Consider the following 13,098-nt stretch of genomic DNA (forward strand, 5'->3'; position numbering starts at 1 on the left):
GCTGCCTTTGAAGTGTGCTGTGTTTCAGTTCTGTATTGCTACGGTGATGGATTGATTCCTCAAAGCACGAGTAACACACTGAACTCGTTAGGTGCTCCTGACACCTCAGAGCATCAAGGCACAGCCGTGGGACGAGTCACGAACCTGCTCGTAAAGTCTTACTGTTGGGCATAGGCCCCAACGATGAGGAAGATACAGAACAGTAAGCCCTGTTCACACCCCAGCGGGGCTGGTTACCCCACATGAAAGAACCCCATGCACTTGAATATGGTGATTGAGCACTGTAATGTAATGCTGCAGCTCCCCAAGCACCTAACCTGCCTTTCTACCACAATGTAGCTCAGTGCTTTGCTACACTTGATTTTACTATTGGTGTACCTCTGCAAGGGTTATATTCACATAAACACAACTTACCTTCGCAGTTGTGTTTTACAGTTAGCATAGTGGTAAATGGTTTGTGAATATGCCCCTATATTATCTATAAAGGACATTACACAGCTTCAGCCTAACATCTTACTACAAGCACAGTTTCCATTGATTTGTAGCTGCTATTATTATCTTCAGTGTGTGTATTTCTCATAAGCTTGTACAGACGAGGTCAGACAATGTATACTTACAGTCTTTATTTATTTATTTATTTTTTTGCAGACATCCCAAGTTTACCAAACATTATAAATGTATTTATAGGAAAAGCTCACCTGGGCTCCAGAGCCTACAAAGACTGGCTATTTCGCTCTACCAGGACACAGCCTTGCACTGCTCTCCTGACTACACAAGCAAGCATTTACCTGGAATCTATAGCTCTGTACTTGAAACATCACATATCCTGAAAAATGCTGGCTAAAAAACAAAGTGAAGTCTTGGTAATCAGTCCTTTTTTCAAACTTGAAAGGGGCTAGGCAATGTAAAACTCCAAGTAGCCCTGTTAACAATGTGTCCTGTTCTGTGTGTTCTCTATTATACTCTGCTATTGTTTCCGCCTAGATCAGTTTTTACATGGACTAGCCCTTATAAAAGTTAATCACAGTATTTTTGCAGTTTTCCCATGCTTTTTTATGGTTATACTATGCATTTACCATAGTTTACCCTGGTTTGCCATGTTTATAAATATGCTTTACCATACCTTGCTATTCTTTACAATGCTTTATCATGCTTTCACTATGTTTTATTACAATTTTCTATGCTTTTAATGTGAGTGTCCCTTTCCAAGCTGAATTTCTGAAATCATATAGTTTTAGAAAACACCACTCTGCAACTGTGAACAACACTAACAATAAAAACGCTACAAGTAAACAATAAGACACAACAGGATGTGCAATAGTTATGAAATTTCGGCATGCCCTGGGTGCGTTTTGAAACATGAGGAGAAGCCAAGTGTCTTCAACCACCCAGGAACTGCAGTAATGTCATACTACTGCACATCCTGGAGTGTGTCATTGCGCTTAGAATGGTCAATTAAAAAAATCACAAAATTCAGTGTTCACTCTGATTACAAAATTAGAACCAAATTGTGCGGTAGCGCAAAAAACCTCCTCATGTGATTACTAACAACCAATCAGAGGCTTAGAAACTGAATGACAGAGAACACACATAGTATAACAGGCAAGGAATTAAATATCATGGAAACATCAACAATAGAAAATATTCCTCTAAACTGCATCAACTAGACAAAAGTATATTCTTTTAGGGGAAGAATCTGCAGTGTCTTCCTCTGACACTGTTAGAAGTAAATGTCAGTAAGAAACGTGAGCCGCTCCAGAATAAAGATAAATATCTTCCACTGGAAGCACCTTCCACTGTCAGACTGCCGTGCTGAACAACTTGAAATGTACAGAGTGAGAGACATGTTCCTCAGCTGAGAACAGGTCCGACTGTATCCCAGGATTCCATGCACCAGTGCACAGAGATCAATGGGATTCAAGCTCTGACAGATATCTCTGGTAAGATGTCTAAGTGCTGCCTGCCTGTTGTATATCATTAGTCTGAGCCGGTGACAAACCCAGGCAATCAGACAGACTCTGAATCAAAGCAATATGGGCTACAGTGAGCACATACACTTCCCTTCTGCCTGACCAGTAAGTGAAACAGACCTTCCAAAGAAAAATGAAAGCACTAGGTGGAGTTTTTTGGCAGTTGTATACAGTTCCATGTGTTTTTCGGGGACTGACACAGGGGAATAAAAAGGGATAGGCAGCCTGAGGTCTAGTTATTCCAGCTGTTTGAATGTTTTTTTGGAGACTTCTAACACCTAACTGTTTGAAATGGCCGTAATGCTTTGAAAAAGGTTCCTTAGTAACAAAAACACACAATGCTAAATCCCTTACCAAGTGATTCTCAATGGCAATGCAGTTGTAGCACTCCAAGCAAAGCAGTAGTTCTGTATAAAGGGGGTCACTGCAGCACAAGCGCAGTTACAGAAGTATGAGACTATCATTGATAGAATGGTACCATAGGGGTAACTCTTCATATATTGGGGCAGTGGCAGGCTGGAATCCTGACCCTAGCTCACCTGACAGACCTGTTTTAAAGCCTTGGTTATTCCCTCCCAATCCTTTCCCCAGTCTGGTGCCTTGACAGACATTTCAAAGTGAAGAACACTTAGCAGAGAGTTCAACTGCACAATGATTAGTGGAGCAGTGAAAGGGGCACTGAAGATAATTAAGGTTAGGATTATTAAGGTTTATTTATTCCATTCAAACAGGTACAACAAATATGATGTCAGCACTGAGAAACATATACATTCATATCAATTAACCATCAAGACAATACATATTATAGCTGGTGTTGCCAACAGTCAGGGTATTTCCTGGACAGCTGAAGGTTTGTTTGAAGTGGCTGAATATGATCAGTACTTTATAACTGGACTTGAGATATAGGTCTAGGCCTTGCGAGGATGTTGTTACTATAATGAGGGGCTGGAAATGTTTATTTTTTTGGTTATTATTATAACACTTGAGCTCTACAAATACTGTATAACAGATTTGAGCATATGTTTATACTTAGATACGCACTGTTTTGTTTGAAAATGCAGTTACTGCTTTGGTTCTGTATTCTTGATAAATTTAATGACCCACATTTGCTTTTTTCTTTTTGTATATCTAAAACTATGGGCATTAAAATGTCCAGTACAAGTATCTCTCAGACTTAGAGGGGTGTAAAACAATTCTGAGCCTCTCCCAATATACAGATGTGCTCAAATTTGTTGGTACTCCTCCATAAAAAACAAAGAATGCACAATTTTCTCTGAAATAACTTGAAACTGACAAAAGTAATTGGCATTCACCATTGTTTATTCCATATTTAATAGAAATCAGACTTTGCTTTTGATTTTTTATTCAACATAATATTGTAAATAAGAAAACAAATGAAAATGGCATGGACAAAAATGATGGGACCGCTAACCTAATATTTTGTTGCACAACCTTTAGAGGCAATCACTGCAATCAAACATTTTCTGTAGCTCTCAATGAGACTTCTGCACCTGTTAACAGGTAGTTTGGCCCACTCTTCCTGAGCAAATTGCTCCAGCTGACTCAGATTTGATGGGTGCCTTCTCCAGACTGCAAGTTTCAGCTCTTTCCATAGATGTTCAATAGGATTCAGATCAGGACTCATAGAAGGCCACTTCAGAATAGTCCAATGTTTTGTTCTTATCCATTTTTGGGTGCTTTTAGCTGTGTGTTTTGGATCATTATCCTGTTGGAGGACCCATGACCTGCGACTGAGACAGAGCTTTCTGACACTGGGCAATATGTTTCGCTCCAGAATGCCTTGATAGTCTTGAGATTTCATTGTGCCCTGCACAGATTCAAGGCACCCTGTGCCAGGCACAGCAAAGCAGCCCCAAAACATAACCGAGCCTCCTCCATGTTTCACTGTAGGTATGGTGTTCTTTTCTTTGAAAGCTTCATTTTTTCGTCTGTGAACATAGAGCTGATGTGACTTGTCAAAAAGCTCCAGTTTTGACTCATCTGTCCAAAGGACATTCCCCCAGAAGGATTGTGGCTTGTCAATATGCATTTTAGCAAATTCCAGTATGGCTTTTTTATGTTTTTCTTTCAAAAGTGGAGTCCTCCTGGGTCTTCTTCCATGGAGCCCACTTTCGCTCAAAAAGCGACGGATGGTGCGATCAGAAACTGACGTACCTTCACCTTGGAGTTCAGCTTGTATCTCTTTGGCAGTTATCCTTGGTTCTTTTTCTACCATTCGCACTATCCTTCTGTTCACTCTGGGGTCGATTTTACTCTTGCGGCCGCGCCCAGGGAGGTTGGCTACAGTTCCATGGACCTTAAACTTCTTAATAATATTTGCAACTGTTATTTGTCACAGGAACATCAAGCTGCTTGGAGATGGTCTTGTAGCCTTTACCTTTACCATGCTTGTCTATTATTTTCTTTCTGATCTCCTCAGACAACTCTCTCCTTTGCTTTCTCTGGTCCATGTTCAGTGTGGTGCACACAATGATACCAAACAGCACAGTGACTACTTTTCTCCATTTAAATAGGCTGAATGACTGATTACAAGATTGGAGACATGTGTGATACTAATTAAAGAAACTAATGAGTTTGAAATATCACTATAATCCAATTATTTATTATCTTTTCTAAGGGGTACCAACAAATATGTCCAGGCCATTTTAGAGTATCTTTGTAGAATAAGCAATAATTCATCTCTTTTCACAGCTTCTTTGCTTTATTCTATGACATACCAAAGGCATGCAAGTATACATGATAAAATAGCTTTTAATTTCATCACTTTTCAGGAGGAATGAAGCATTATTTCAATGAGCTGTAAGGGTACCAACAAATTTGAGCACGTCTGTATATCATACAGCCTGCATTCCTCGTCGGCTTTTGAAGCTCCTTAAAGTTGCTTAAAATTTGATTGTGTTTGCAACCATTCTGCTGCTCCTAAATTATTCTAATTCTAAATCTGTCTTTATCTGGTTTTCAGCTTGTCTGCAGAATCCTAAGTGCTGTGCATCGAAGAGACTCCCTCATTCCATTTAAATCTTGTTACAATGTGTCTTTTCAATTGTGCTAGCCCCACCTACTCTACATATATATAGTCAGAGAAAGTAGGCGGACTGACAGAGTTCTTACCACTCGTTGCTATAGCAACATTATGGTTTTAATTAAAGTTTATTGAGGGACTCAGGTAAAGCCAGCCACCAGAGCTTGAGACCACGTGTGGGGTCAAATAGGGTCCTAATACCTGCTGTACAGGAATTTATGGTGAAAATAAAGTCTAATGAAAAATGCAATGTCCAAACCAAGTTTATACTTTGTGCATTCCTCCCAGGTATTGTATCACACATACATCCTTGTATCACAGGTTTTGTCTGGCATCACCTGACCTTTCATTAGGTACAGTGTGTTGTATGTTTGGCTCATATTCTTCCTGTAAATGTACATGTGGCACTCGTTCACAAAGACTTGGTCCATTTACCTGCATACGTCGCAAGCTTCAGACAATTCCAAGCTTTTTACAACCAGGGTGCCAGCAATGAATGCTCCGTCAGGTACAAACATGTACTTCGAAGGCACTAACCAGTTATATAGGTGATTAAAAACAACTAAGCATAACCTTGTATTGTGTACAGCTGTAGCAGGCAGTCAGCAGACATCAAGCCATTTGGGACCAAGGTAAACTGTAACCCCCTCCCTTTCCTGCAGATGCATTTGTTAGAACCAAGTTTCCGAGACTTTTCAAACTTGTCATTTTAAATGTTTTGCGAATATAGTACTGCTTTGTGGCCCCCATTGGTTTTGTAGTTACTTTGGATAAAGGCATCTGCTAAATTAATAATAATAATAATAATAATAATAATAATAATAATAATAATAATAATGGGACCACTGGTATAAAGTATAATGCCAGCAGATGACTATGTGCTTCCCTAAGAGAAAAAAAATAGACAAGACAGTGTAGTAAATGATGAACATTGCTACTAATAGTGTACTTTTTTTCTGATTTGATTACAACGCTAGATTCCATACTTGTAGTGCTTGCTTTAAAGGCAAAGGACAAAATAACTGAGACAGACTTACAGAGCTTTTAGAAGTCCCTGGACTGTTTTAAAATGAATTTCCTCAATTTATATTTAACTTTAATGTAAATATGAAAACACAATTTTTGCCCAGATAAAGGCACATGAAATACATTAAAACAGACTAGACACTACTAAAATAAAAATGAATCACATGTACTTTGGCGGAGTTTCACTAAATAGGGACTCCAGATTGTGCCCAAGTTCTGTATGTATGCACACACACACACACACACATAGATTGTATAATATAAATATATTTATAATTTAATACCACTGTGAAAATTACAGAAGACTTCGAACACTAATATAAGCAGGTGATTTATTTCAAACGAAATACTGTAGCTACGCTCAATCGTGAATTATAAAAGCACATGTTTAAAAGTGTTGTTAATATAACATTAAAAAAAACATACATGCATGTAATGTACGTTTTAAAAGTCCCTTAATAAATGTATGTTGTAATACTATTGACGGATTTAGGAGTGAAAGTGTTTATTAATATTAAAGTAACATGATATGAATAAATACAAAAATATATGGATTAAAAAATGCTCTCGCTAAAATATCTCTGACTTTCTTGTTATAAAGTATTAAATATATGTACACCGCCATTTCTGAGATAAAATGTATGTCGAAACTGTCTTCCACAAAATATGTAAAGTTAAAAAATAATAAAAATGAAATGTGCCCTGGAAGGTAAACGGTTAAGGGTAAAGTGAACTGAATTGTAAGAACTTGGTTTCCAGGGGAACTATTCTTACAGTTCCAGCTGAGCTTGGAAAAACCAACAGGCTTTGAGCGGAGGGAGGAACACATGTACATTTCAAAACATACCATTTTTTAAAGTTCCATATAAAAACATATATATGCCTTGTGGATAAAGAGTAATCTTTAAACCTGGATATGATTTTATAATACAACCTTAAAGTGTCTACAATATATTATTTAGTTAGTGTGTTGGAAATGGATCCCCCCGCGGCGGCGCGGTGCTAGCGGCCCTGCCAAGTCAGTTTGAAAAGATCAGACAAAGGCAGCAGGAAGCCCCTTAGCTTGCCAATGCGTGCGAGCTGAGCACAAATGCAAAGCAAAACGTTTTGCTTTTTATGATTGTACTAGCACGATAAGCTTGAACTGGCCGGATTTGTTTTACATTAAGGGGATTGTAAAGAGCGTTTTCGAAAATGTACGACCGTTTGGATCCCCGGGGAGAACGAGAATGGGCACCAGAAACCGAAGTGGAAAGTGCGGTGTGATCGCCAGTGTGCGTGTTTTCTTTTTCTTTCGGTGAGGATTGCATTGGGACTGGCTTTTTGGGGGCTTTTGCATTTGAATCCTACTGCGCAACCCAGACGGATCACGTGGGACGTGGAATTGGTCGAATATCGCATATATATATACTGAGAGTATATGAAAAAAAGAAACGGTAAAGATTATAAAAAATAGTCGTTTTCTTGGATTATAAAGGGGCGAGTCTGAGAAGCGGTTGGCTGATCAAAAAACAAAAACAAATACGAAGCATTTTTTTTTATGATTATTTAAAATGGAGACGCACATTTCGTGCCTCTTTCCGGAGATTTTAGCTATGATCTTCAGTTACTTGGATGTCAGGGACAAAGGCAGGGTTGCTCAGGTCTGTACGGCTTGGAGGGACGCTGCTTACCACAAGTCGGTCTGGCGAGGGGTGGAAGCGAAGTTACATTTAAGGAGGGCCAACCCTTCCCTGTTCCCGAGCCTACAGGCCCGGGGAATCCGGAGAGTGCAGATTCTCAGCCTGCGGCGCAGCCTGAGCTACGTGATCCAGGGGATGCCAAATATCGAGAGTCTAAACCTCAGTGGCTGCTACAACTTAACCGACAACGGCCTTGGACACGCTTTCGTGCAGGAAATCCCGTCTCTGCGCGTCCTGAACCTCAGCCTGTGCAAGCAGATCACGGACTCCAGCCTCGGGAGGATCGCCCAGTATCTGAAGAGCTTGGAAGTTCTGGAGCTTGGGGGCTGTAGCAATATCACCAACACCGGGCTGCTGCTGATAGCGTGGGGCTTGCACAGACTCAAGAGCCTCAACCTGCGCAGCTGCAGGCACGTCTCCGACGTTGGCATCGGTCACCTGGCTGGCATGACCCGGAGCGCGGCCGAGGGCTGCCTGAACTTGGAATACCTGACGCTGCAGGACTGCCAGAAGTTGACGGACCTGTCGCTCAAGCACATCTCCAAAGGCCTGGCCAAGCTCAAAGTGCTCAACTTGAGCTTCTGTGGTGGCATCTCGGACGCGGGCATGATCCACCTGTCCCACATGACCAGCCTCTGGAGCCTCAACTTGAGGTCCTGCGACAACATCAGTGACACTGGCATCATGCACCTGGCCATGGGCACGCTGAGGCTGTCCGGGCTGGACGTCTCCTTCTGCGACAAGATCGGCGACCAAAGCTTGGCGTACATCGCCCAGGGTTTGTACCAGCTCAAATCTTTGTCCCTGTGCTCCTGTCACATCAGTGACGATGGCATCAACAGGATGGTGCGGCAGATGCACGAATTGAGGACCCTAAACATCGGCCAGTGCGTTCGGATCACAGACAAAGGGCTTGAGCTCATTGCCGACCATTTAACGCAGCTCACGGGCATAGACCTTTATGGATGTACAAAAATCACTAAAAGGGGGCTAGAGAGGATAACGCAGCTCCCCTGCCTTAAAGTTTTGAACCTGGGACTCTGGCAGATGACAGAGAGCGAAAAAGTGAGGTGAAATTTGCAAGGGGGGGGTGGGGGTAAACACTCAAATAATGATCTCCTATTGGTCGGACTTCAAGTTGGAAGGAGTTAATATTTGAATAACATTGTAAAACTTCAAAACTGTGACTTATTTTCTAACACTGCAAAATCAAAACATTTTTTTTTCATGGCTTTTATTCTGTCTGTGCCTGTAATTTTAAACAGAAAAGATGCCATTATTTCTCCAGTAATCCATTGTTTTAAACTTTTTAAATATTTGAAGCCATTTTATTGTTTAAAAAAAAGAAAAAAGAAAAACAGATCCCACAAATGTAATATTTCTGAAAACAAACATTTTAGGCTACCTCGTGTTTTTTATTTTTAACCCTGTAATTTCTTTTAGAAAAAAGACTGAGGAATGAAATTGTGCCTAGATTGAAAGAATTCCCATCCCCCACAGTCTGTCGCTCCAGACTTAAAAAAAAAAAAATTAAACTACCTTTTGCTTTTTGTTCTTCCCTTTTATATATAGTTGTTTTAATCGATTTAGTTCTGTTTCGAAGCACATAACGTAGATTTAAAAACGAAAAAAAAGTGTATGCAAAACTAAAACAAATCCCATGACTGAATTTGCTTACAAGCCTGTTTTCTTGTTGTAGCACAGCCTTTAATGAATGCTTTGAATGATAAGGGAACACTTCAGCTATCCTTTTGTCGTATATATAAGCAGATTTTATAATTAAAAGCTGTAATCCAGAGCACCATACTTCAAATTGAAGTGATTTTTAAAAATTGGCCCATTTTTAAGTCCGTTGTTTCTTGCTTAGCGGGTGGTTGCACTTGTCAACAGTACGGTCTCGCATTAGAAACCGGTTGGTTTCTTGTTAAAATAAATAAATAAATAATTACAAAATAAATAATTAAAATAGGTGGATTCATCTAGTGCTAGGCCGTGTTTTGGTTAAAACAAAATGGGGTGAAAAAAAGATGAGATTTAACTGAAGAAGAAATTATTGATTTGTGTGGGCTAATAACAAGCAAATGCCTGTCAGGCTTCTGTTCTGTACTGATGTTGACACATGCAACAACGAAGTCCTGCTGACCAGCTACTGATGGGATTGTACTGTAATGTGAATTTTGTTAAAAAAAAACAAAAAACAAAAAAAAAACTAAATCTAAAAACTGAAATACAAAATGAAATCGTTTTATATTCTTACAGTAAACCTTAAAAAAATCTGATATTTATATAATAAAGACGGGAAATATGAAGTATGTTTTGGAGAAAAAAAAAAACGCTTGTGTTGATTCCTTTATTTTTCATTTTTAGGCTTATTTTAGCTCAAAGAGCCAGCTGCCCAACGTTTCGATATGTTGTACATATCTTTCTCAAGGGAGCCTGTCATATATATATATATATATATATATATATATAATTTTAATTGAGGCTTGTTTAATAACAGGTACAATGTTTGTTTGTGTACGTTAACAATTTGAAATGGCCACATACTATGATTTATACAGCATTCAAATATTTTATTTTTGCACTTTATTTTTTATCAAAGACATTAAAATGGACGAGAAGTAAATTAGCAGCTGCCATTTATAGTCCAACAAAATAAATGTATAGTTGAAGCTAAATTAACCCAGCCAGGACTGTGAAAGCGTAACAGCATGGGGCTTTTAACGGGTATGCAAATAAGTGAACGGGTATGGAAAGTGAGACATTGAGGTTTCATTATGAGGAATAAAATACTCTAGAGTGGTGAAAAAGAAAGTCTAGGCTGTAGCCATTGTTTCCTAAAGTTAAGAAGCCAGGTTTTCATTTTCCCTTCTTGCTCAGTCATGCATACCAAGTCTGTGAGACAGAGTGTCCTGAGGAGGAGTTATTGTTCTTGACACTCTCCACCCCTTCCCACTTCACACACACACACTAACATTCCACACACCATCTCTTGGAGTATTGAAGCTGCTTACTAGGGAGATGTAGCAGGGCCAGGGGGAGTTGGGAGTTACCTTCTCTTCCCTAAGCAACACAGTCAGTGGGTGACAACTTAATTGAGTTAGACTGAAGATAAGAATCCAGTGACCCAGTATTTTTTTCTTTTTATAAACCTGTTTTCAAAATATCTTCTGTAATCCTGTAAAATGTTATCAGTATAACAAACTCCACTATTTCATAGATTTTATATTTTTATTGTGATTTCTAAGATGTAAAACAGCTTCAAATGTCATGAATGAATAGTCTTGGTAGTTCTGGATTACTAAGTGGCATTGGAACTAGCGAGAAGGGGGGGTAAGTGTTTTTTCACTATAGTTAAAACCACCATTGGGCCCTGCAACCCAACTGCTCAACACTGTCTGTTTTGTGTTGCATTGAGGCTGCTAACAATGGAAGGCTGTTAGCGAAGAGACTCACAAGAATTATATTTGTGCGTAAAATTAAAACGTGATTGTGTTGACACTGCAGCTTCAAATAACTTATGTATCTCATAGCAAATACTTTAACGAGAGTCGTGAATCAAATGCACAGTTTTGGCTGAAGAGGGGAGTGTTAAAGGAAAAACTTTACATGTTGTTTTTCTTTAATAAAAAGCAGGTTATTATTTATTGTGAACAAAAAATACAAGTTGGTAATCCTGTAGGTTTCCACAGAAGTCCCAAGTCTTTCAGGATTTAGTATCTTGGACCAGCCTCATAACTTTCTGTCTCACAGGGATCATGTTTGCATTCTCTGTGCTACTTTAACTTACGTACACAGTGTATTTTTAAACCTAAAGCTACACAACGTGTTGATTTTCACATTAAAATACAATTCCTGTGCGTAGGTGCACTATATTCTTTTATAATCTAGCCTTTGGAAAATGTTGTTGATAGTCCTGTCTGTTTACGGGCCCAAAAAAACCTGTTTGAAACCTTGTCACTGTGTGAGTCTAAACCCAGATCGACACAGTCACGCTACTGCTTGAAGGAGATTATAGAGCCTCTTCCAGCTTTGAGTTAACTCAGGAAACAAAGCAAAATTGATTTGTGTTTTTGTATGACTTGTAACATTCTACAGGAATTGCATACAGACATTGCAACACATATATACATTCTATTTTAAACTTTCTGTGGTGTACTGTGCCTTTAAGCTTTGTCCTGATCTTGGCAATTTGCTGGGGCCCTATTTTGATGTAAGTGTAAAGGCAAATGCTTATTCTCAGAAACATTGCATGAATCTACTCGAAACACCAATGTAATTGCATTCAAAGTGGGTCCCTTAATGTTTATAATGTTCCTTGGCATTATTTAACAGTAGGTAGCGTCAAATGTAATTAACTGTGATTTTACATTCCCCTTAATCATTCAGAGTCGCTGTGGATTCTATTGTTCAACATTGAGTTATTTCCATTTTTACCTGACTGGTCTGCAGCATCCCCAGGTGCAAGGACTGAACAGCCTTCCTCATTCAGATCATGTGACAATGTGACTTTTCGACTCACCTACTGTCTGTCTATATACATATAGAGTAGGTGGGGGCAGCAGAACCCAGCACCATTCGGAATAATTGTAAACACCATACAGACAAATAAGGGACATCTTGAAATGGCTTTTAAAGGTACTAAATAAAGCTAGTATGTTTTCTAGACTACACAATACCAGGCTTACTAGAATTTGACTGTTTTAAAAAGTGCATGTGTTGTTAAAACTATTTTTTTACATACCGGTAATTAAAAAGGTAACAGTATACTATTAGCCTGTTCTTACATGTCTAACAAAAACAATTTTAGGGGGTTCAAAATTCTGTTTAGTTTTGAGCTCGAAGATGCAGTGTTGGAGCACTACTTCTGCAGTTAGTCCTGTGTCTGTTTTGCTCAGGTACAGTAGCACAGTCTGCCTTCTGATCAAGTAGAGCACAAAGTACCCTAAACTGGAAGTATTATTCTCAACTGTTTCAAACTGCAGTGTAAAAATGAACATGGTTGTTAAGGGAGACTATTTTAAATTTAACCTAGGTATTTTTTTAGAAGTACTAAAAAAAAAAAAAAAACTTTGTGAACTCAATATTGACTAACGTTTCAGCTAAAAGTCTTTCTCAGTGTTTTGTACACTTAGTAAATTCAGTGACAAACCTTTCAACTAAAAGTCTATCTCAGTCAAAACATTTCTCATTGGATTTATTTCTAGTTTTTTTTAGTATTTATAAAGTGTTTTATTTCATATTTATAGCTTATTTACCAAGGAATTTCTAAATTAAATAACCTGAAAACCAACTGCATTATTCAGCAATGGAATATGTGAGTCAGAGTTTGACTGTAAAAATGTAGTTGAGTTCAATGTTTTTGACACCAAAACAA

General features: G+C 38.8%; 2 protein-coding genes across 2 annotated transcripts in view; one reads left to right on the forward strand and one right to left on the reverse strand.

The window, feature by feature from the left end:
• The window catches only part of LOC117419878 (protein Wnt-5b-like), an 87,198-nt gene that overhangs the window by 32,033 nt on the left and 42,067 nt on the right, over nucleotides 1–13,098 (reverse strand). The gene's annotated exons all lie outside the window — the stretch shown is intronic.
• On the forward strand, nucleotides 7,585–10,148 carry LOC117419877 (F-box/LRR-repeat protein 14). Its single transcript, XM_034033204.3, has one exon. The coding sequence runs from the start codon at nucleotides 7,593–7,595 to the stop codon at nucleotides 8,793–8,795; it is 1,203 nt and encodes a 400-aa protein (XP_033889095.1). The 5' UTR covers nucleotides 7,585–7,592; the 3' UTR covers nucleotides 8,796–10,148.

Source organism: Acipenser ruthenus, chromosome 14, assembly GCF_902713425.1.
Source record: "Acipenser ruthenus chromosome 14, fAciRut3.2 maternal haplotype, whole genome shotgun sequence".
Classification (NCBI taxonomy): domain Eukaryota; kingdom Metazoa; phylum Chordata; class Actinopteri; order Acipenseriformes; family Acipenseridae; genus Acipenser; species Acipenser ruthenus.